The following is a 22,337-nucleotide window of genomic DNA, read 5'->3' on the forward strand; positions in this document are numbered from 1 at the left end:
GGTCTTCGTAAGAAAAAAACTCGAATGCTTAGCAGCGTCATATATATAGGTTGTTTATATAACATGGCATGGAAATAAGAACAGAAATATGTAGTCCCAAAAGGCCACGTCGAGAGGCATTAACGTCAAACTTCAGTGGCGAACAAGTTGTGATTACTATCGTGGTTCATGGTCAGGAGTGTTCAAAAAAGGAATCAATGAAGGTGAAATGCAAACATAGTACAATGCGATACAGAGCACGCGGTGGTTATATAGAAGCAAAAAAGTATGTACGAGAAGGAGGCGCAGTGGTGAAAAAATTGAGATTACTAGGAAATTAGGCAACAATACATAAAACGCTCGTAGCAACATCACATGTTTGAGCGTTTACATAGGACACTAGTCTGGACCCCTTGATGTTTGCAAGGTCATCGAAGGGACGAATTACGACAGCTAGATAAATTTCAACACGCTCTCATTATTGCCTGATGAATGAGCTTTAAATTGACGAATTAGGTACGATTTCGTGACTCCTCAGTCGTGGTGTGATATAAATCCTGATTCCAAACTGTAGCCGTCAGTTCATCAAATGAGTGACCCTGAATGCTTATACCTCCTTTGATAATGGCAAATTACGAAGGTGGGTGCTGTGAGCTTCGTGGATATTAAAACGGAACCGAAATGATGTCACACTTTGCTCAATAAAGTGAAGCCGGCGGACAGAATATTCAAGCAGATAGGCTACATTTTCGGTGTAGCATGTGTGAATCCCTTTTATCTTTTCATTTTTAATTAGAAGTGGTGCTGACTGCTACTTCTGGCGTGGTCACTTGAGAAAAATAATTACATCGGTGTGTTTTGCAAGTTGAACAGCCGCTAAAAACTGGAGTAGCTTTTTGCAGGAAATTAATAGGTGCAGGAATTAATAGGAATGAAGTGATGTGATGTTAGGAAGATAGTGAGAGGCCGGAAAGCGTGGCGTGATTGGTCCATAGGGTCACGAAGAGTCGGACACGACTGAACGACTTAACTGAACTGAATAGGTCACAGCGTTTTTAGCATGCCGGTAGACTGCTCTATAGGTGGTTCTTGAAAGGTATCTTTCAACAGCTCTGTCTGCATTAATATATTGTGATGCCTTCCAGAATGCCTGTTACATTGGGCACTGATGCTGACTAAGTTAGCACAAGGTTAGTTCCCTGCTGTGGCGTAGGCTCGTTAGGACTGCCATTAAGGGTCTTACGGTCAAGTGCGTTTGCTCATTTAATAGCTTCATTGACCATTAGCGGATATTTTTGTTTGGTAAGCTCTTCTCGAAGTTTTCCACAGTCGAGGGTTCGGAGCATATTTTTTTGAAGCGGACTGTCTGAATGTAAGGAATCCTGGCTTTGGAATGCTTTTTGTGGCTGCTATTAAAGTGGCGTTACTGATGGCACTCCGTAGTCTTCCTCTAAAGGCTGGTAATTAGTTGACCGTAACGCACTGATTCATCAACAAAATTAATATTTGAAGCAGAGTAAGAGTTTGAAAAGGAGGCTCATGGATGGAAATGGTTACATTCTGCAATGAATGATCCTGAGTATGCTTCCCGTGACCCAGAGAAGAAAGATGGCATCAATATATCTTCTATAAAAGGGTTTTAAACACTGGCTCTCTAAGAAGGCAAACAATGAAAATAATAGCAGAATTAGAGGCTACTTTCATGCCCGTAGAAGTTTCACTAACCTGAACATAATGTACATCGCTAAACACGAATTTGTTAAATTAAATTATCAGTGATAGGAGAGTGCGTAAAGTGCAACTATCAGATAGCTTGTCTGGCCAGGTGATAGCCACGGTCAGGTGATCATAACTTACGGAGGAGCTCACGCAGGCTTTCTTGAACTACAGTCAAACGAGCCACATGAGGACAACTACGTACCATCCGCAGACAAATGAATCTGCAGAGCACCTCAACAAAGCAATCGCAGAGATGGTCGCCATGTGCGTCGAAACCGAACAATAGACCTGGAACGGAACGCCATCCGACCGTACGTGATCTTCGCGCATAACACGGCCGTGCAGGAGAGAACCAGTGCGACTCCGTTCAAGCTTGTGTACGCAGCCCATGACGAAGCTCGACCCAATGACAGAAGACAACCTAGACGTCCTTCAGCGTACAGAGGACGCCCGACGACTCGCCTGGCTGCGCATCAAAGACGAGCAACACCCCGACTCCCGACGATACAACTTGAGACGACGCGACGCAGAACGCAAGCCGAGATATAAGTTGTGGATTTGGATGCCATTACAACGCCGCGAACGGAGTGAAAAGCTCTTGCGGCTGTACATCGGACCATACAGAGTCATTCGATGCTTTGGAGAGCTGGGCTATGAGGTCATCTCCGACGGCAAAATCACATCCCAACGGCTCCGGCCGCGCCAAGAAGCCGTCCATATTGTGCGCCTTAAACCTTATTACGGGCGCTAAAGTTATTTTTAATGGCAAATATTGTGTTTACCATTCTGTTTATTTTTGTAAGCATCGCGTCGGTGCCTTTTTAAGGGAGCTGTAATGCCGCCATTCAAATCTGCATCTGCTCTTTTTTTGGACAGCCGCCGACATGCGGTCACTGTGATTCTGGCGCGCTGATTAATTCGGTGTTCTTTGTTTGGTCATGCTTTTAGTCACGAGCCTTATCAGTTTCTTTGCCGGGCAAGATGTGCCGAGATGTGTCTGTATGATTCCGGCCACTCGCTTGTCTTTCGGCAATGTTGTAGGTTGAGCTAGACTCCGTTTGCGGCTTTATTTGAATATTTTCCCGACGCATTTAAATTGAACACTGACACGTGCAACGGGAATTCGTAGCTCGAAGACCGAAGAACACGTTTGCTGTAATCGCCAAAGCTGATTCGCTTAGTTCGTTTGCGGACACAAATCAGCCAAATAAAGATTTCATTCAAGTGCAACGCCTGTGTTTTCATCTGTGGCTATCGGGCTTGTCACTAGAATGTGCCAATATTCGGACATCAGTAGAAGTCTCGATTTCACCAAACCACTGGAAGGCTATAGGAGTAGCGTGTCTGACTCGCAAATGCCATGGAAAGGTCATTCGCTTCATCCAACCTCAGATGAGCTCCGTGTCACTTTGCAATTTCATGTCGCTTATTACGCCAGATGTTTGACCAACGGAGAGCTCCCGATGATGTTAGCCACCAATATTCATCATCATCATCATCATTTATTTCCAACATGTCGTTGGGGGTCCCCAGACGAAAAAGCTGTTGAGAAACAGCTTGAGAGTGCCTGGGGCCCTTACAAGGCAGCAGCATACAAAGCATGCCTGTGCATTAGTATCTAAGACAAAAATCACCATTTTTTTAGTGTACATGTCAAGATTACAAGCAAAACATATACAGATCACAAATATCGCTAAAAAGAAAAAGTAAAAAAGAAAAGTCAGCACCAAACACATTTCACTATGAACAAATAAACATCAAAAAAGCAGCCGTCATCAGTCAGGTAACAAAGAATTCACGTATTTGTCTTCGGGTGGCAGTCGTCTATGGACACCTTGATTTAGGAATTTATTTAGCAAAAAAGGCAATCTGTGTTTGAGGGACTGCCACATGTAGTCAGTGCGCCTGTGAGGAATAAGCCACTTATATCAGCTGCGGGTACGGTGGTCACCACTATACACTGTTAAGTGTGATAATTATTCAAGAAATGTTTTAGACATATTGCTGGCAAACAAAAATGAGTAAAGATGAAAATCATACACTATTTTAATACTTATTATCCGGTATTGTGAAAATAGTTCTTTAGGTGGGTAAGGTACACCGGCAATATAACGTAACGCTTTTTTTGTAAAAGCAATGCATTGTTAATGTTCCTCTGCGTGGTGTTGCCCCACACCAATGGAAAACAGAGCGTGGTAAACTTGCTCTTTGGATTTTTCAGGAAGAAAATGGCGACACCGCGAAAGCGCTCCAGTGGCTGATGAAAGCGATTTGGAAATGAATTCATTGTGATGCGTCCACGTCAAATGAGAAGTAAATGTTACGCCAAGAATTTTATGTTTGTCAACTATTTCAATGGATGAGTGACCGAGCGATATATATAGTGGTACACGCACCAGTTTGTTTCTGACCATGAACGTTATTGCTTTGGACTTATTTGTATTTATTTTCAATCCATTTCTTTGGGACCAATCCACAAGTTCAGATAGAGCCCTCTCCCCTTTGGTGACTACTTCATTTGTATCATTGCCAGAAACAAAGAGGCTGGCGTCGTCTGGATAAAGAATGAATGAAGCGTTAATGTTTTGGTGAACAATGTCATTATTGTATACGTTGAAAAGAAGGGGTCCCAACATAGTATACCTTGAGGGACACCGGGGGATATTATTCTCGGAGATAAGTGGTTCCCTACTGAAACACACCGTTCCCGATTTTGAAGGTATGACTCAAACTGTGAAAGAGCCAAGCCACGAATTCCGAGTGTGTGAAGTTTATTTAGCAATAAACTATGGTTTAGGTAATAAAAGGCCTTACTGTAGTGCATAGTAACCCGAGGGCAAGTTTATTATCTTCTAAATTTTTTACTATCTCTTTTTGTATGAGCAGTGCTGTTTCTGTTGACTTGCCTTGTCGAAAGCCATGCTGACATGCAGTGAGTATATTATGCTTCGAAAAGAAATTATTGATACGTGTGAACTGCAATGTCCTATTTTTCGCTCATAACACTGACGCGGGCAACGCGTCAGTGTTATGAAATAACACCATAGGGAAATAACAAGGACAATAAGATTGGGATGGAGCGCGTTTGGCAAGCACTCGCAGATTAATACGAGCAGCTTACCCCGTATACTACAGTTGCATCTTACCTGTACTTACCTATGGGGTTGAAAAGTGGAGGCTAACCAAGAGAGTTCTACTTAAGTTGAGGACAACTCAGAGGACTATGGAACGAAAAATGATACGGGTAACATCAAAAGATAGGAAACATGCACGAGTGAGTTAGAGAAATAACTCAAGTTACCGACATTCTAGTGGAAATTAAGAAGAAATAGACATGGGCAGGACATGTAGTCCGAAGAGAAGATAACTGATGGTCGCTTAGGGTAGCAAACTGGATTTTAAGGAAAGGAAAGCGCAGCAGGGGGCGGCAGAAATTTAGGTTAGTGGATGAGGTTAAGTTTGCAGGGTTCAAGTGGATGCAGCTAGCGGAGGAACGGTTGATTAGATGAACATAGGAGAGGCCTTCGCCCTGCTTTGGGTATAGTCAGGCTGATGATGAATATAATGATGATGATGATGATGAGAGCTGGCGAAAGTCACATAATGCGTCACCCAAAGGTCGGCGAAAAACCGTCAACCAACGCATGAATGGGCATCTATGGGATAGGTCAGCCCCGAAAAGGAGGCTCAAGACAGGCAGTCTCTGCGCAACGTGTGATATAGGGCACCCAATTAGGCGGTATGCTATCATATTGCTGCCCGTAAGCAGCGGTCAATCATGTTCAAATTTTTGGGACACATTTGGCAGTTAGTTGGTGCAATCATCCTTATTATAAATACAAATGAGACAGACATATTGTCACTTGGCAGTGACAAGACCGATGAAACAAATAAAGCGTCTGGGAGTGCACTGAAGAAACTGTTTATTGGGCTGACTTGCACTCGCAAAAGAATTAAGTGATTCAGGGGCGGCGATAGAGACAATCGTGATCGGTGGTCATCAAACGAAGAATCCCTGTCGCGCCCGTCAACGCCTAATATATAGGCGACGAAGAAACGTCTAGATAAACCCGCAAGTGGTGACTAGCATAACCTGGAACATTGCAGAAACGTACAAGACTGGCCGTAATCACCGAGATACAGCTCGACGCATCTCGCCCGAAAAAGAAAATACAGCATCGTCTCAGGACAACAAGCATGAATAAAAATACAATACCGAATTGATCCGCGTGCTACATTCACAGCGATAAGACCGCCAGAGGCTGTCTCAGAGGAAAAGAAAGAGTGATTCGCCGAATTATTCCCTCAAAAAGGCATCGCCTCGATGCTTGCAAAACAAACACAAAAAACAAACAACACGAGAAATAAGAGCTAGATAGCTAGGGCCATTAGCGCTCGTAATAAGGCTTTAGGCGCGCAGAATGGACGAATTCTGGACGTGTCCTGCGCCGCTGTGATGCGGTAGTGCCGTCGCGGATGACTTCATAATTAAGCGATCCGATGCGCCGAATGACTTCCTATGGGCCAAACTACCGTCGCAAGAGCTTTTCACTCAGTCCGCGGCGGCGTATCGGCGTCCATACCCCAGCCTATCCTCTGCGTCGCGTCGACACAAGTTGTACCGTCGGGCGTCGGTGTGTCGCTGGTCTTTTGATGCGCAGCCGGGCGAGTCCTCGGGCTTCCACAACACGCTGCAAGTAGGCGGCGACGTCAGGGTTGTCTTCTGTCACGTGCGGCAGCATTGCGGCGAGCTTCGGCGTGGGCTCTCTGCCGTACGCAACCATTAACGGGGTTGTTCTGGTTGTCTCTTGAATGACCGTGTTATAAGCGAAACTCATGTACGGCAAGATAGCGTCCCAGGTCTTGTGTTCGTTTTCGACTTACATGGCGATCATGTCTGCCATCGTTTTCTTTTAAGTCCGTTGGTCTGGGGATGGTACGCAGTTGTATGTCGATGGCTTGATATGGCTGTATTTTAATCTACCGTAAATGCCGCTCCTCTCTCCATGATGAGCACTTCTGGGGCGCCGTGTCGCAAGAGAATATTGTTCGACAAAAAATTGTCGACTGCTGCCACAGTACCACTGGTTAGGGCTTTTGCTTCGGCGTAGCGGGTAAGGTAGTCGGTGGCCACAATGGTCCACTTGTTACCCGTAAATAAAGATGGAAAGGGGCCGAGGAATTTCCTTTCCAATTTTTTCAAAGGGGATCGTGTGAGGCGGTATCGTGTCCAGTAGTCCAGCTGATCAGATCGGCGGCGTCTCGCATCGCTGGCACTCGCGGCACGTTTTCACGTAGAGAGCAACATCGGCCGGCTGTCGTGGCCTGTAGTAATTCTCGTGGATTCGATGGAACGTGCGTGCAAACCTGAGATGGCCTGCTGTGGGCTCATTATGCAAAGTCTACAGAATTTTCTTCCGGATACTTTAAGGCACAACAAGAAGCTGCGCGGACTTCTTAGGTGCGAAGTTCTTCACGGGGAGGCTGTTGCTTAACGCGAACGAGGATAATTGACGCCTGAGCACAGCAGCAGTCTTGTCATCCAGGTAATGGGCTAGGCCTTTCAAGTCCGGGTCCGAGCTCTGGTGGTGCAGCGTTTAGGCCCAGACTGCTCCCGTCGGTACGTATCGCAGTCTCAGCGTTCTCACGAAAGTGGCCTAGTACAGGAGGGAACTGGAAGCGGCGCTTAAGTTCCTCGGAGGATGCCGCTCGCGGTGCTTTCCTTTGAAATGGCACGTCTGCATTTGTAAGCTGCGTTAAAGTTTGGATGAGGCGCCTAAAGTTCTAGACAAATCATCAGTAATACGCACACTGTCCGGGGAATCGGCGCACAGCTTTGTTCTCACCGGGCTGTGAAACCTGCCATCGCAGTATTTTCTGTGGGTCGGGGCGAACTCCCTCCTTGCTTACGATATGACCAAGAAACGCCTCTTCGTAGGCGAAGTGAAACTTCTTGGCTTTCAATGTTACACCGGACAGCTTGATTGCACAAAGTACTGTTGAAGCCTTCTAAGATGGTCTTCAAAGTTCGAGGAGAAGACAAAAATGTCGTCTAAGCACACCAGACAAATTTGCCATTTTATGCCGCGTAGCACCGTATCTATTACTCGCTAAAATGTCGCTTCTGCAGACCACAAGCCAAATGGCATAACCTTAAATTCGAAAAGGCCATCTGGCGTGATGAACGCGGTCTTCTCGCTGTGTATTTCATCGACCTCAATTTGCCAGTACCCGCTATTCAGGTCCAACGACGAGAAGTACATAGCGTTACAGAGCCGGTCCAGTGTGTCGTCGATGCGGGGAAGCTGGTAGACATCCTTCTTCGTTATGCTATTCGAGCGGCGGTACTCAACGCAGAAGCAAAGTCTGCCGTCTTTAGTCTTCATCAAAACGACTGGTGCCACCCAGGGGCTCTTCGATGGTTGAATAACGTCAACACGTAGCATTTCCTCAAACTAATCGCATATGGCCTGGCGTTCTCACGGTGATACACGGGAGGTGCTTTGACGTAGCGGTCGAGCGTGTTCATCCGTGATGATGCGATGCATTGTCAATGGAGTTTGCCGTAGCTTCGACGCTGAAGAAAAGCGCTCATTGTAGCTTTCAGGAAGATAGCGAAAACGGCCTTGCCTGTTTCGTGGTAGTGCTGTGTTGATATCGAACATGGGCGGCTTGAATAGGTTGGGTGTATCATGCTCTTCTTCGCCGGAGGGCGAAGACATCTCGATTTACCGCTAGCTCTTCAAGGAAAGCGATCGTCATGCCGTTGTTAAGATGCCGGTATTCTTCGGTGAAGTTCGTCACCAGCACTTGAGCCTCTCTTTCTCAGATATGGGCTACACCTCTTGCGATTCCGAGCCCTCTTTCCAAGAGCAACTCGGTGATTCCATCGAGGACGCTTCGGCAGTTTCGCTGTCTGCATTCCTCCCGCAGGCGATGATGCTTGTTCGGGGCGGCGTGGTCAAGTTTTCAATGAGGACGTTTAGAGAAACGCGCCGCGTCGAATTCGTCGAAGTACTTAGGGCTTTATCCGCCGAGAGCTTGATGAGCTTGAATCGGAGGTCGATAATCACTCTGTGATCATTGAAGAAGTTCGTGGCCAAAATCACGCCGCACCAACACTACTGTAGAACCAAGAAGCTGGTGGGGTAAATACGTCCATTTACGATTACTCTTGCAGTGCATCGCCCCAGTGGAGTAACGAGGTTATCGCCAGTGGTGCGAATCAATGGGCCATCCCAAGCAGTCATAACGTTCATGAGCGGGGAGGCTAGCGGTCCGCTGGTGACTGAATATTCAGTTCCAGTGCATACTAGGGCAGTTACTGTGCTTCCGTCGATAGTAACTTCGAGGTAGCTTGTTCGGTCATTTCAGGGTCTGCGCATCAAAATAGGCGCTTCATTTCCTCTATGCAAGTGAGGACTGACTGATTCGAGAGCTGGATACTTGATTGAAGGAATGGCCGGGCTTTTGCTTTGCGGATTTTACGTGTAAAATTATTCAACAGCTGCTTTGAAATTGGCCCAGTCCTTCAAACGAGCCTCGCGATTATTAACCCATAATCGGGCGAACCCCTGAAAAATATTATACACTTCCCTTAACTTTGTTGTGTCGTCCCAAGCATTGAACGACGCCACACGCTGGCAAATGTCAATCCAGTCTTCAGCGTCCTCATCCTGTCGTCCTTGTAAGCCGGGGAGCTCGCGGGGCTGAACAAAAACTAAAGGATGTACTTGCCCAGCTGGTTCCGTCTTCAACGGCATGATCACGTTGACAGGGTTTAAGCACCTCCACAAATTGTCAGGTGGTGGTGACAAGGCAGATGACACGAATAAAAAGTCTGGGAGGGCACTGAAGAAAACCTTTATTAAGCTGACTTGTGCCCAGAAAGTGATTCGGCGGCAGTGATAGCAACAATCGTGCTCTGCGATCGTCGAACAAAAAATACCTGTCGCGACCGTCAACGCTCAATTTATAGGCGACAATTAAACGTGTAGATAAAGCCGCAACCGTGTCAAACATTGATGCTCGTTGGGCTAGTTGGTTGATCATGACTTCAATAACAGCGCAGGTAGAAAGAAGGGACGAGAAGGCACAGGAGAATAGAGCGCTGATAATACGATAACCTGATAATACGATCTACGGCGCTAGTTGGCGCATGATTTAAAAAAAACAGTGTGCAAAACAGGCGACACGTGCGTACGTACACACGGAAACGTACGAGACAAGCCGGAATCTTCAAGATACAGCTCCACGCATCTTGCACGACAAAGAACATACAGCATCGCCTCAGGACAACAGGCATGAATAAACAAACAATACAGAATTGATCCATGCTAGATTCACAGTGATAAGGCCGCACGCTAGCGCCTGTTTAAAAAGAACTAACAAAGATTAGAATGATTCGCGCCAACAAAATGCAGCACTATAGTTGAACAAAACGTTATGAATTCACTCGTAAAATCTGTGCACTGCACAAAGGATGAAGGTCCAGGAGTCACCTTCGACATAGCGTTTGCGAGTACAGGGTCGATCACACTTGTCTAAAGTGCTCGCGCGGCGATCTGTGATAGATGTGAAGTCCAGTTCTGTTGTTTACACGATTATACTTGCGCTCTAGCGCAACCTCAATATGAGAACCGCACATGTACAAGCGCATAGATTCTGACAAAGCAACTGTATTAAGTCTAATGTGCTCCGAGACACACATCCAGAAAAGCTCACTTGACGTCTAACGCTTGTCGTTTACCTTTGCATGTCCGTCTTTTTGATCAGTCAGCAATAATGAATTTTTCAAGACGCGTGGCTTCGCGGCACAGCATATATACTGACCCACCTGCGCAAGCGACACTGCCTGCTCGCTCTCTGCTGCTCGGTGTCCACGGCAGCAGACGCGACGGAGAGCACAGCGGGCAGCGAGGACTGCGATATGTCCAAATTGAAGCCGTACGAGTCGTTGGCCAGCTGCTCGCCCAGCTTAGAGGCCCAGTCCAGGGTGACGCTGGGCGCCATCGTGGCAGGAGCTGCCGCCGGCTCGCCTCCCTCTGAGTGCACGTGGGGCGAAGACGTGACCGTCAGGGACATGTCCGCTGGAATACGTCCCGCACTGACTAGAGCCGGGGCGCTCGAGCGCCTTCCTGTGTGCACAGACGCTGCCGGTGCGCCAAGGGCATCCAGGGAGATGACCTGGGGGTGCCAATGGGGCATCCGCATATGATTCTTGTATTGCATTTTCTATAATAGACTGGCAGCTGAGGTGGTGTCTAAAAAAATAGCTTAGTTAAACCGCTATAACAAAGGAGCAAAGAGGCAAAAAGAAACACTTACTATAGGCAGCTTAACGTCTACTATCCTATTAAGCTATGCCCGACGCCGCAGCGAACAGGTTTGGGCAATTTCGGGTACTTTACGCCGCAATATATGCATAGGCACTTTGCGCACCGCTTGCATCGAAACGCTGCCATTGCGGTCGGTATGAAATGTGGGTCGCCCGGAGAAGCATCCTAATTATTACTAGGCGGAGTAAAAGGTGCCTGCCTTATTACAGCCATTTTTTATCCTCCTCTAGCTACAGGAGTGTAGCATTAATCCAATACATACAATATTGTTTTACCAATCGTTTTGTAACTGGTGCAGGTGAACAAAGTGGTCATATTGCGTACTTTTATCACGGGTGTAATGCGTTTTGAAATTAATTTCAGCTACGACCACATGCATACGAATAGCGCCCACGCATGGCATAGCACTCTGCAGTTGTGGTAACCAAGGCGGAATTTGGACGGAGATAATTCGAAAAGTTGGCGGTGCGATGTGTGTGCAAGTGTAAGATTGCTGGGTGCTGAAATTTAAACCACTGTGCTCCACTACACTTGCCCGCCACGGTTATTCATGCTTGAGCAACAGGGCAACAGGGCAGAGACGAGTTTAAGGAGGTACACAACGACTGCGCTGTCGTTGTGTTCAGCGCGGTGCGTTCGGCACAGTCGTTGTGTACCTCCTTCCACTCATCCTTTTGGGCTGTTGCTTAAACACGGATGATCATCAACTAGCCCAAACCTCCGTTCTACGATTATTCAGTTGTCAAGACGCTCGGATATGTGATTGAAGGCTTCGAAGCCCACCACGACGCGTGCGTTGCGATGGATGTAAAACGCAAAGGCGACGTTGTGCTGAGCATTGTCTGCGTACGGTAAAGATAATGTAAATTCTAAATTGCCTTATAGGAACGAAAAGTGGCTGTATCTGTCAGACTTGCGAGCACACCTGAACCGCGGCGTAGTATAAGGAAATATTGGGAGTGAAGGTAATAAGAGAGGGGGCAAGACATGCCACGGTGTGGGGCTGACCCACTGAGCATATTTAACGCACGCTGACAGCCCATAACACACGGGCGACTCTCAGCTTAGCCTCCATCGAAACACAGCCGCTGGTGGTCGATTACGAACCCGGGTACTCTGGTACAGTATCCAGGTGTCTTAACTACTGACCCATCACGGCGAGGCCGTAGAAAAGATCTCCAGGATATCTAAATTCTTATACGGTCCTTGAAAATGCCACATCGTTATCTCCTTTTCTTTTATTTCCACATTCCTTACTTGCCTTAAGGTGAGTTTGCACTCCGAGAAGTACAAGTTGTGAAGCCCCACAACCGCTTTTAGTGTTTCAAACCGCGCGCACTTTTTCCTGTTTGTGTTGGTGTTAGCCCGGGCAGCGCGAGTATGCATGAGCGAGCTTCCTGGAGCGGGGGCGGCATGTTATCGGCGCCAGCATGGCCAAAGAGAAAGGGATGGCATGGCTCGTGGCTTTTTCGCCGTGCGGCAAGTCAGCGATGGGCTGCCAGGCAGCGTCCCTGGCTGGCGGGATGTACACGGACGACGGAGAGGGGTCCTGCCAGATGAAGACTGAAGCGGTGCCTACAAGAATGCCTTAGGGGTATTAGCACGTGTGCTGCCACGCGAGAAGCAATGCTTTTGTACCATCGTCAACGCTTTGGCCCTATTACTCGCCCTATTCGCGCCGCAGTGTGTTTTGTGTTGCCGCGGTGAAGCCCTGACCCATGTTCCGTTTTATTCTGCATAGTCTGTTGTCGCGCACTTCGACGGCATGTTTTAAATGCAGTTTCGTCCAATGCTGTTTCTTTTTTATTTAATACTTTTCTGTTGATCCAGAATAAACCGGTGTTTTTAAGAAAGACTTTGTTTTTCACTCGTCGGGCGAGACCATGGCTTGCGGACCCGTATTGCGGACCGCTAAGATCGCCAGCATTGAAGACATTGATCATTTTCGTACTGCCATAGCCAACATTGTATATGTATACTACTGACTTGTCTGCGTTATTTTCTATTTGTTGTTATCACGTTTTGCACCCTCCACTCCCCTCTGTAATGCCTCTGGCCTTGAGGGTAAAAGAAATACATAAATAAATATTGTTCTTTATCCGTTCAGACAACTGAGTTTTATTGAACCAACTTTATGTTCATTTTAGATAAACCTTATTATATAACCATAAACTCTTTCAACCGTGGTTGCACGTCAGCCTTAGGAAAATAAGATAGCGCGCTCTTGACACACGGACAAAGAACGAAACGACAACACAGCATCGTGTTGTCGTTTCTTTTTTTTTTTTCGTGTGTCAACAGTAATCTGTTTCGTTTTCCTTTGATGAACTAGCCCGTTTTCCACCCTCGCAAGCATGACGACTGCGCCGAAGCGTTGACGCACTGAAACCTTCTGGCCCCACAGCTTGTACTAGTCTCTCAATGCCAAACCTCCAAAGCCATGCCAAACGATGCTTGGCACATCTTTATTAGTATAAGCGGAGGTAAACTTGCCGCGATGGATCAGTGGTAAAGGTACTCGGAGGACAAGGAGGTAAACTTAAAGAAGAGGTCGTAGGCGCGGGGTGGGTTGACGTTCCCGTCCCCGCGGTGGGCTACTCTTCTAGGCCGGACACCAGGCGGCCGACCGACAATGTCGTTCGGCGACCTCTTCGGCCCGCTTCGTGACTCGGAGTTGAACCTCCGGGTCGGAGCTGAGCAGCGCGGCCTCCCACTGAGATTGGGTAGAGAGCTGCAGACTCTGTGGCGGATTGTCTTGATTACATGAGTATAGGATGTGTGGTGTGTCTGCCTTTTGATGTCTACAGAGAGGACAGACAGGGCTGAACTGCTCTGGGAACCATATGGAGTACATGTACGGATTAAAGAAAGTGTCTGTTTGAAGCTGCCGCCAGGTGACTTGTTGTGTTTTACTTAGAGATCGATGTGGTTCTGGGAAGATTTGTCTTTCTTTCTTAAGGTGGGTAGTAATTTCTTTGTAGGTTGTCATCCACTCCCTGGCCGACCTGAGCTCAGGGCAGCGCACCGCCCGGTTAACTACGAATCCTCGGTGAAATTGGTGCGCTGCCTCGTTCCCAGGATGGTCCGAATGGGCAGGGACCCAGATCAATGTGATAAGGCGGGTATGGGAGATTGTTTGTAAGATTTTGATGGCTGCGAAGTGGGCCCTTCCTTTTGCAAAATTTCGAATTGCGGTTTTAGAGTCGCTAAGGATGTATTTGGCAGTGGTGGAGGTAATGGCTAAAGCTATGGCAGCTTCTTCGGCCTCCTCCGGAAATTTTGTTTTATTGATTGTCGCCTATGCGAGGGGAGAACCTCGATGATCGACAACTGCCAGGGAAAAGGCATCTCTGTCCGCATGTTCTGCCACGTCCACGTACGCCGTGTCTTTCTGTATTGAAAATCTTTCGTGTAATTTTTGTGCGCTAGCCCTTCTTCTGTCCGTATCGTATTCTGGATGCATGTTTTTAGGCAGAGGATGGACTATTTTTTGCTCGTGCACGTGTCTTGGAATTGGCAAAGTGTGGGCCCGGGTCCCTTCATATTGTATTCCTGCTTTTTTTAGGATGAAACGTCCCGTTTCAGTGCTTGATAGTCGTTCGTATTGTGCTGTGAGGTGTGCTTCCATCATTTCCGCTAAGGTGTTATGAATTCCTAACTTTAGTAGGTTAAGCGCAATTTTATAGGACTGCCTAATTAGTGAATCCAGGTCGTCTCTTTCTCTAACTCTTTCTCTAACTCGGTGTATGATGTAGAGTAGGTAACTCTGCTAGGAACGAAGGCTTCTACTAGTTTCCTGGTCTCAGCTTCTTTAACTCCTCCACACCTATTCGCGATTCGTCTGAGGAGGAGGGAAATTTGGTTGACGGTGTTTTTCAGTTTCTTGATTAGTGTGTCGTTTTTTTGGTTTGACTGTATGAGCATTCCCAAGGTTCTTAGTGTTTTCACTTCTTGGATGGCTGCACCTTAAGCGTAGATTTTGATCGAAGGCGCTTTATTCTTTCTTTGACGCTTTGGGTGTAGAATGAGTAATTCAGATTTCTGGGGGGAACACGCGAGTCCCGCGGCTTGCGCCTCCTCTACGACTACGTCTACCGCTTGTTGTAGCGTATCTTGTATCGTGCCAATACTCCCCTTGGTGGTCCAAAGGGTGTTCTATGTCTGGGATTCTTGCGAGTTCGTGTGCCATTTTGATTAGGGTTATATTGAATAAAAAGGGGGAGACGACCGATCCTTGCGGAGTTTCTCTATCTCCTAAAGTGAAGGTGTCGGATTTGATAGTGCCAATTTGAATTTTAGCTGTCCTATCGGAGAGAAAGTCCTTGATGTAGGTAAACGTTCTAGCGCCTACATTCAGCAGTGAAAGAGATTCTAGGATTGCTTTGTGTTTAACGTTATCAAAGGCTTTGGTTAAATCTAGGGCTAGGATTGCCCTGGTACTCCTTTCTTGCTCATGAGATAGGACTTCGTTTGCTAGTCTTAGCATCGTATCCTGTGTTGATAAATGTGGTCTAAAGCCGACCATAGTGTTTGGATATAAATTCTCTTCTTGCATGTGGGACTGGAGTCTGTCTAGTATGACGTGCTCTATCAGTTTTCCTATGCAAGAAGTAAGCGAAATAGGTCTGAGGTTTTCGAGCGCGAGCTTTTTGCCAGGTTTTGGGATGAAATTAACGATGGCATGTTTCCAAGACGCTGGGAGTTTTCCCTCCCTCCCACACTCGTTCGCAAAGTCCGCGAGGGCTGTGATAGAAGCGTCGTCTAGATTTCTGAGTATCTTATTGTTAATGCCGTCCTCTCCTGGGGCGGATGTTGTACGTACCTTAAAAGATGGCTGCTGTTATTTCCGCCATTGTTATGTCAGCATCCAGGATGGAGTTAGGCTCTCCTTTATAGTCGGGCAGGGACTTCGTCTCACGGGTTGTGCAGAAGTATTTCTGCTGTAGCGTGTCTATAATATCTTGATCCGTGCCTGGGTCTATGTTTAAAATTTTGGCGATTTCCTTTTAAGTGGTAGCTTTGTTGGATTCCGGATCAAGGAGATGCCGCAGAAGATTCCGCGTCTCCCTCGTGCCTAGATTGCCATTCACATTTTCACAGATATGGTTCCACTGCTGTCTCGCTAGTTGTGCGGTGTGGTGTTGAATTTCTTTCTTGAGTGTGACGATCCTGTTTCTAAGCTTTTTGTTATATTTTTGCTTATGCCATCTTTTTTCTAGGCTCTGCCTTGCCTCCCACATGTGCATAAGTCGGCTGTCAACCGTATTTACGCCTAAGTCATGTACTAGTTCCTTAGTGGCCTTTCCCACATCCGACAGGAGGGTCTGTGTCCAGTGTTCTAAGTCTATGATTGGTTCGTTATTTTGGTCGCGGATAGTTCTAAGTTTGTCCCAGTCGGTGAGTTTGTTTTTTCTGGGTTGGGGTTTGAGATTGGCAATGGTGATTTTACACATTATGATATAATGGTCACTTCCCAGATTTTGTCTGGTGTTGCTCCAGCTTAAGTTTGGGAGATTTTTGCCTATCGTTAGGACCGGGCACGTGTCCCTGGTCACGCTGTTGCCTATCTTAGTAGGTTGCATGGGGTCCATGCATTAGGTGAGCCCTCTTTGCTGGATAAAATCCATTAGGGCCGTTCCTTTCCTGGATATGGTTGCGTGTCCCCATTGCACGTGTTGAGCGTTGAAGTCGCCCACAATTAGGGTTGGGTTTTGGTCTGCGATTTGGAGGGTTTTGAGTATAGCGGCTTTCGCTGGTCTAGCCGGTGCCCTGGGGTGGCTGTATGCGTTTAGTACGAAAAGAGAAGAGGAGTTTCTTCTGCCAGGCAGAATTTCAATTATTATACAATCGAGCCCTACGTTTTCAATCTCGTGGTTAACCACGGTAAGATTTCTATGTACCAACGTAGTGGTTAAAGGCTGTTCTTTGATGTGACATGGCAGAACCGCCCGGTACCCTGGCAGTTTTAGTCGATACATTCTGGGTTCTTGAATCACTATAACGTCAGGTTTTCCGGATTGCGATTGAACGTGTAACTGCAGGTTTGTTTTTTTGTTGCGCATAGACCTGCAGTTCCACTGCCAAATTGTTACGGTTTTAGGATTGGCCATTTTGCTGGGATAGATCGATTCCTGCAAAAATTTCCTGCAAAACGGTGTCAATTACTCCGAACTTGTGATTTACATCCTGTACGTGTTGTTCGAGTCTTTGTGTTAAATTATCAACTCTTTGGGTTAGACTATCGAGTTTCTGGCTGTGCTCCTCTACTTTTTGTTCGAGTTTTGGGACTCTATCCTCCACTGAGGTATTTCTTACGTCAGCTGCTACTGCTCGTTTTTTGCGAGGTGTTTCTTCCTTGCTAACTACGCTTACTGGGGTTTCGACTGAGGCGGTCACAGTGGTTTCCATTTCTGTGACTTCCGGCAATGGGAATGGTTTCGGGTGGGTCCTTAGATATGGCGGGTGCTTTTAGTTTACTATTTTCCTCCTTCAAGTGTTTGATTCGATCCGTGAGAATTTGAATGTGGTGGAGTGCCTGTTCTAGCATAGACTGTAATGTCTGCAGCTCCATCCCCTTCCCATGAGAGGCCACTCCTGCCCAGCTCATCTGTTTTGGCCCGGGGCTCTGAGTCTGGCAGCTAGTGCTGGCGCCTCCTCCATTGCCGCTGCTTCCGTTTCGTCCGCCGCTGCTGCTCCGTCCGCTACGGCTGCTGCTGCGTCCGCTGTCCAAGGACGGGAAGGAGCTCGAGTGGTCCTTCCTTTCGGTGGATGTTGGGTCGTCACATGTCCGTGATTTGGGTCTTGATTTGCGCTCCGACATTTTGGTTTGGTGTCGTTGAAATCGCTTCTTGCAGCTGTTCTCGCCTGTGCGGTGCCCTCCTCCGCAGATAATGCAGACCGGGTCGCAGACTTCCTTCAGGTGTTGGTTGCCGCAGTACGGGCACCGTTGTTGCGGTGGCTCCGGACATACGTCTCTTCTGTGGTCGACTCTTCTGCAGTTTGTGCACGCCTCTACTTTTGGAATGAAGGGGTAAACTGGGTACAGGACTCCGAAGTAGACGATGCTATCTGGGAGTTCGTCCGCGTCGAAATGAAGAAGCACCATGAAGATGTTCTTCTTATGGTGCGTGCTTGAACGATGTGAGGGTTTCTTTTTCAGAATTAGGTCATCATTTCTTGGTGCGTTTCGCCATCGTAAGCCCTATAGATAATGCCCTGCAGGGCCCTGTCCGGAGGGGCGTTGTACGACGTCATAACAATGTCTTTGCCTTCTATTTTGATTTGCTTGACTGCGACGTAGCGTAGTGCGTTTGCCTGCACCGGCGTCGATATGGTGATCACATTTTTTGCAGAGTTGGTTCTAGATTGGTCGTTTTCGGCCGCAGACGCGGTGACGCCGCTCGCTGTTGCGATCGCTTGTCTGATAGATTTCTCGGTGTAGCGCGTGATGTCTACGCCACCCGTTGGTCTGTAGATGATTTTATAGTCCTTCTCCGGGAGTCGGGGTAGCGGTTTCTTGGGATGTAGCGGAGGGAGAGGTTTCGCCTTCGGTTTCTCGGACAGCTCATTTTTCTTCTGAAGTGTTAATGACTCAGCTTTGGGGTTCTTGGTGCAGTAAGAAACAATTGTCTTCCAATCTGGTGTTTCGAATTCGGCTGGGGAAGCGTTCGTCCCAACTACGGCGTATTCCATGACTGCCGTCGTGGCGTTCGCGCCGCACTAGGCCTGGCGTTCGGATAAGCAAGGGCGCCGGAGCGACGCTGGATTTAGACAGTCGGAGCTCGGTCTCCCGAGCTCCGATTTGCGTAAATAAGGTCTTGAAAGGTGCCTTGTACACTCACGGTTCTTGTCCGTGTGTCGCAGTCGACGTATCCGGGTGTTGTCCCTTGTAGCAGGTGCTCGAAACGCGGAGCCCACACGAAGCCCATGCGCCTCCGTTGGCCCCCTAGCGGACAATCCAAATTTTAGAGAAAGGAAAACTTGAAAGCCGGATTCGAATTCAAGGCACTCGGCTACTGCCGTAGTAGACGGGTTCAAATCTTACCGCGGCGGCCGCCTTTCTAAGGCGCCGAATTACAAAGGTGTCCGCTTGCTGTGCGAGCTCAGTGCACACTAATGGTCCCCAGGTCGTTGAAATTATTCCGGTGCAGACAGCCAACGGTCCTAACAAGCACGGCTGCCCAGTTGCTCTTTTTGCGAGTCCATCTCGAGATTCCAGCCGAGGCGCGCAGCGCTCCCCTATATATACTCGAGATTATATTTGGTAGTCAAGTTTGCCATGCAGCTGCTCGCGCTTTGAGCTATTGCCCACGTCAGTTGACCTCCAATCTTCACCTTTGGTGGGAACATACTCCCGTAAAGTCGTTGAGGCTTAGGTGTTTAACCCCGACCACCAGCGACTGTGTTTCGGTGGAGGGGAGACGAAGAGGCGTTCGCGTGCTGTGCAATGTAAGCGTACTCGGAGCTAGTCAAGCGCAGCATGCATCCAAGAAATCAACAATGCATCCAAGAATCATGCAACCACAAACTGAAAGACAGCTTTTGAACCCAGACGCACCGATCACCGGTTACCTGGTTACCCTCTTATCCTCAGTGCTTGAGGCCTTGTTGAGGGCGAAAGAAAAAATAAGAGATAAGGATAAGATTGCGGTCATTCCCTACGCACATGGGATTTCTCATAGCTTAAAAATTGAAAAAGTGTAGGAATAGATTTCTTATTTTCCGCTCTGGATCGCTTATCAAGCATCTGGAAGCGCGTTACTCAAATGGGTTGTAAGCCCACAGGTTGCACCATAAATTATCGCGAACGGTTCATTTCCCTCCCACCTCCGATTACGTGCTTACACCACTCTTATTCGACCTAAAATTTATTATGCTTCGGCTAATTGGGACCCTCACCAAGCATACTTAATAAGTTACATCGAATCATTGCAGTGTCGCGCAGTTTGTTTTATCTTCTCTGATTATTCACGTCATACCAGCATCACAGCCTTGAAGAAACACGTCGATCTTTAGGATCTATGTCTCCGTCGTAAGCTTGCCAGTTTATCACTTTTTCATAAACTGTACATCACTCAACGCTTCATAATGACTTTTTTTTCTTTGCCTTATTCAATTTTTGACCGCCGCGACCATCCATTTAAAGTTAAGCGCTTGTCATGTCGCACACCAAAGTGTGCACATTCATTCATACCACTTATAACTGTCTGGAACGCTCTGACTTCACATGTTGCCACCTCACTGATGCGGATAAATTTTGCAATCTATTGGCTGCCACTACCTCTGCTTAAACTTTTTGTGTTCATTGTTAACTTACCAGTGCACCAGGTTTGTCTTAATTTCTGTTAATGATAATTCTCGTTTTATTTTCATGCGGTTATTTGTCAAACATTGTATAACTTATATCAACGTCACTGTCTGCCGCTCTGTTCATGTTTTTTTTTTTAATGTTTCTCCCCCTTTTAAGCTTCAATGTTTAATTTTGTGTTTTGTATTTCTGTAAATATTCATATGCGTTATCTGTTTTGTTGTTTCTTGTAATTGTGGTTTATTTGTTTACTTTTGATTACATGCCTGAATCCCCCCCCCCTATGTAATACCCTCGAACTGAGGGCCTTTAGGGGTATGCTGTATAAATAAAAATAAATAAATTTCCTGGGCTCAGGACGTCGTGTATTTCATTCCCCTGTCTTGCTGCCATGAATACGTAGGCCAAACCGGCAGATGCCTGAATAAGAGATTATCTGAGCACGAATAAAATGTGACCCAACTAATCTCAGGCCGTCTGGACATTCACTGCTGGGATTGTAAATGCGCTCCTGGGTTGGGTAACACAAGCGTACTGTGCAGAAGCGATGACAAAACTACGCGAGAGATCATTGAAGCCGCAAGCATCGCGCATCATAAAGAGTGTTGTGTCAGCACCCCCTGCATCAGCGCTGTGTCTGTCCCATTCTCTTGTCTAGGCTTCGTACCGTTGCGCTGCACCACTGTGAAGAACTCTGCATAGCCCCTTATAGATAAAGAATTGTGGTTGTTATCTGGAGATGGATGATCTTAGCTCTCCTGTATGATTTCTGGCGACGGTGACTGTTTATCAGACACTGGTGCTCACATTTTCTTGATGCTAATGTATATTTACCCAAGTGTCTGAAAAATAAAGCTTCCGTTGTAAGTCAGCGCTGTGTGTGTCTCGTCTTCACTTCTTGCCTCTGTGGAGCTTGCGCTGTTCTGCCTCGCGATGTCAGTGCACTTAAAGATCCCCAGGTGGCCCAAATTACTCTTAGGCCCTCTAGTATAACTCCTCCTTATCCCTTTCCACTTTCACTCCCACCGTCCTCTCCTCCCTTATGGCGCGGTTCCGGTGTGCACAGAAAATGTGATGGATTGCGCGCTTTAATTTCCTGTGAACCAATTAACTTCCAACTTGCCGTTGAAGCCATTTTAGAGATCAGGAGCACCGCCTAGTGAAACTCACTTCAAAATGGTCGCCTTCCGCCAGACGCTTCCGACGTCTTTAACCAAGCTCTGTGGTCTTAAGTATATCTGACGATGGCAGAAGTGAAATACAGAACGCTGCATAATCCTATGCGGCCACGAAGAGGAAGTCTCGAAGAGGAGAGGTCTCCCCAAGTGCCTGTACAGCCACCTGCTAAATATAGACATCATGAACTGACGACGGAATGCAGTGACAGGCTCGATTACAAATGGCAGAACGCGCTTCAAGCTTCTGCTGCCTCGACCTTCAGCGTAAGGTGGTTCTCTGCACGCGTGTGTGGCACTGCAGAGCCATCTGTGGGTACTGCGCGGAAGCCTGAGAGTGAAGCCGTATCACAAGAGGTCGTTCGGTGCACGGATCTACTCAAGAGCTAGATAACATCACGAGCGTGTCGTCAGTTGTTAGGTAAGGCATGCGTCGGATTTTCTTGTGCGACAAATGTATATTTCATGATGTACGTCGAGCGCCATCCGTGTATAATGTCCCTTCTTGTGGACGCATCTTTTGTACTTGCTCATATTCCCATTTTGTTACATTTCAAGGTGCACCAAATGGCCCAGGAGTTGCTCTTTGGCATTCCCACACGCGCCGTACGGAGTGCACTAGCACCAGACGAAGGCAGGCACGTCCTCATAGTCTGATCAGCCCGCTGTAGGATATATGGATGCATAATGCATTCTATTTAAATCTCATATTTACACGTTTGACGGCAAGTATTTTCTAAACGCATATACACTAGTTTACAGAAAAGCTGAATCTCTGTCACGTGTCTCGACGGATGGTTAACAGTGATGTAAAGGAAA

The 22,337-nt window shown here is 47.2% G+C and overlaps 1 protein-coding gene across 1 annotated transcript in view; it reads right to left on the minus strand.

The window, feature by feature from the left end:
• LOC146210014 (uncharacterized) overlaps positions 1-22,337 on the minus strand; it is a 212,806-nt gene that overhangs the window by 68,644 nt on the left and 121,825 nt on the right. Inside the window, exon 4 of the mRNA XM_084581592.1 lies at positions 10,535-10,884. Coding sequence (XP_084437718.1) covers positions 10,535-10,884 — 350 coding nt within the window. The remainder of the gene's footprint in view (positions 1-10,534; positions 10,885-22,337) is intronic.

Source organism: Amblyomma maculatum, chromosome 1 (genome assembly GCF_055883805.1).
Source record: "Amblyomma maculatum isolate TAMU_Amacu chromosome 1, ASM5588380v1, whole genome shotgun sequence".
Lineage (NCBI taxonomy): Eukaryota > Metazoa > Arthropoda > Arachnida > Ixodida > Ixodidae > Amblyomma > Amblyomma maculatum.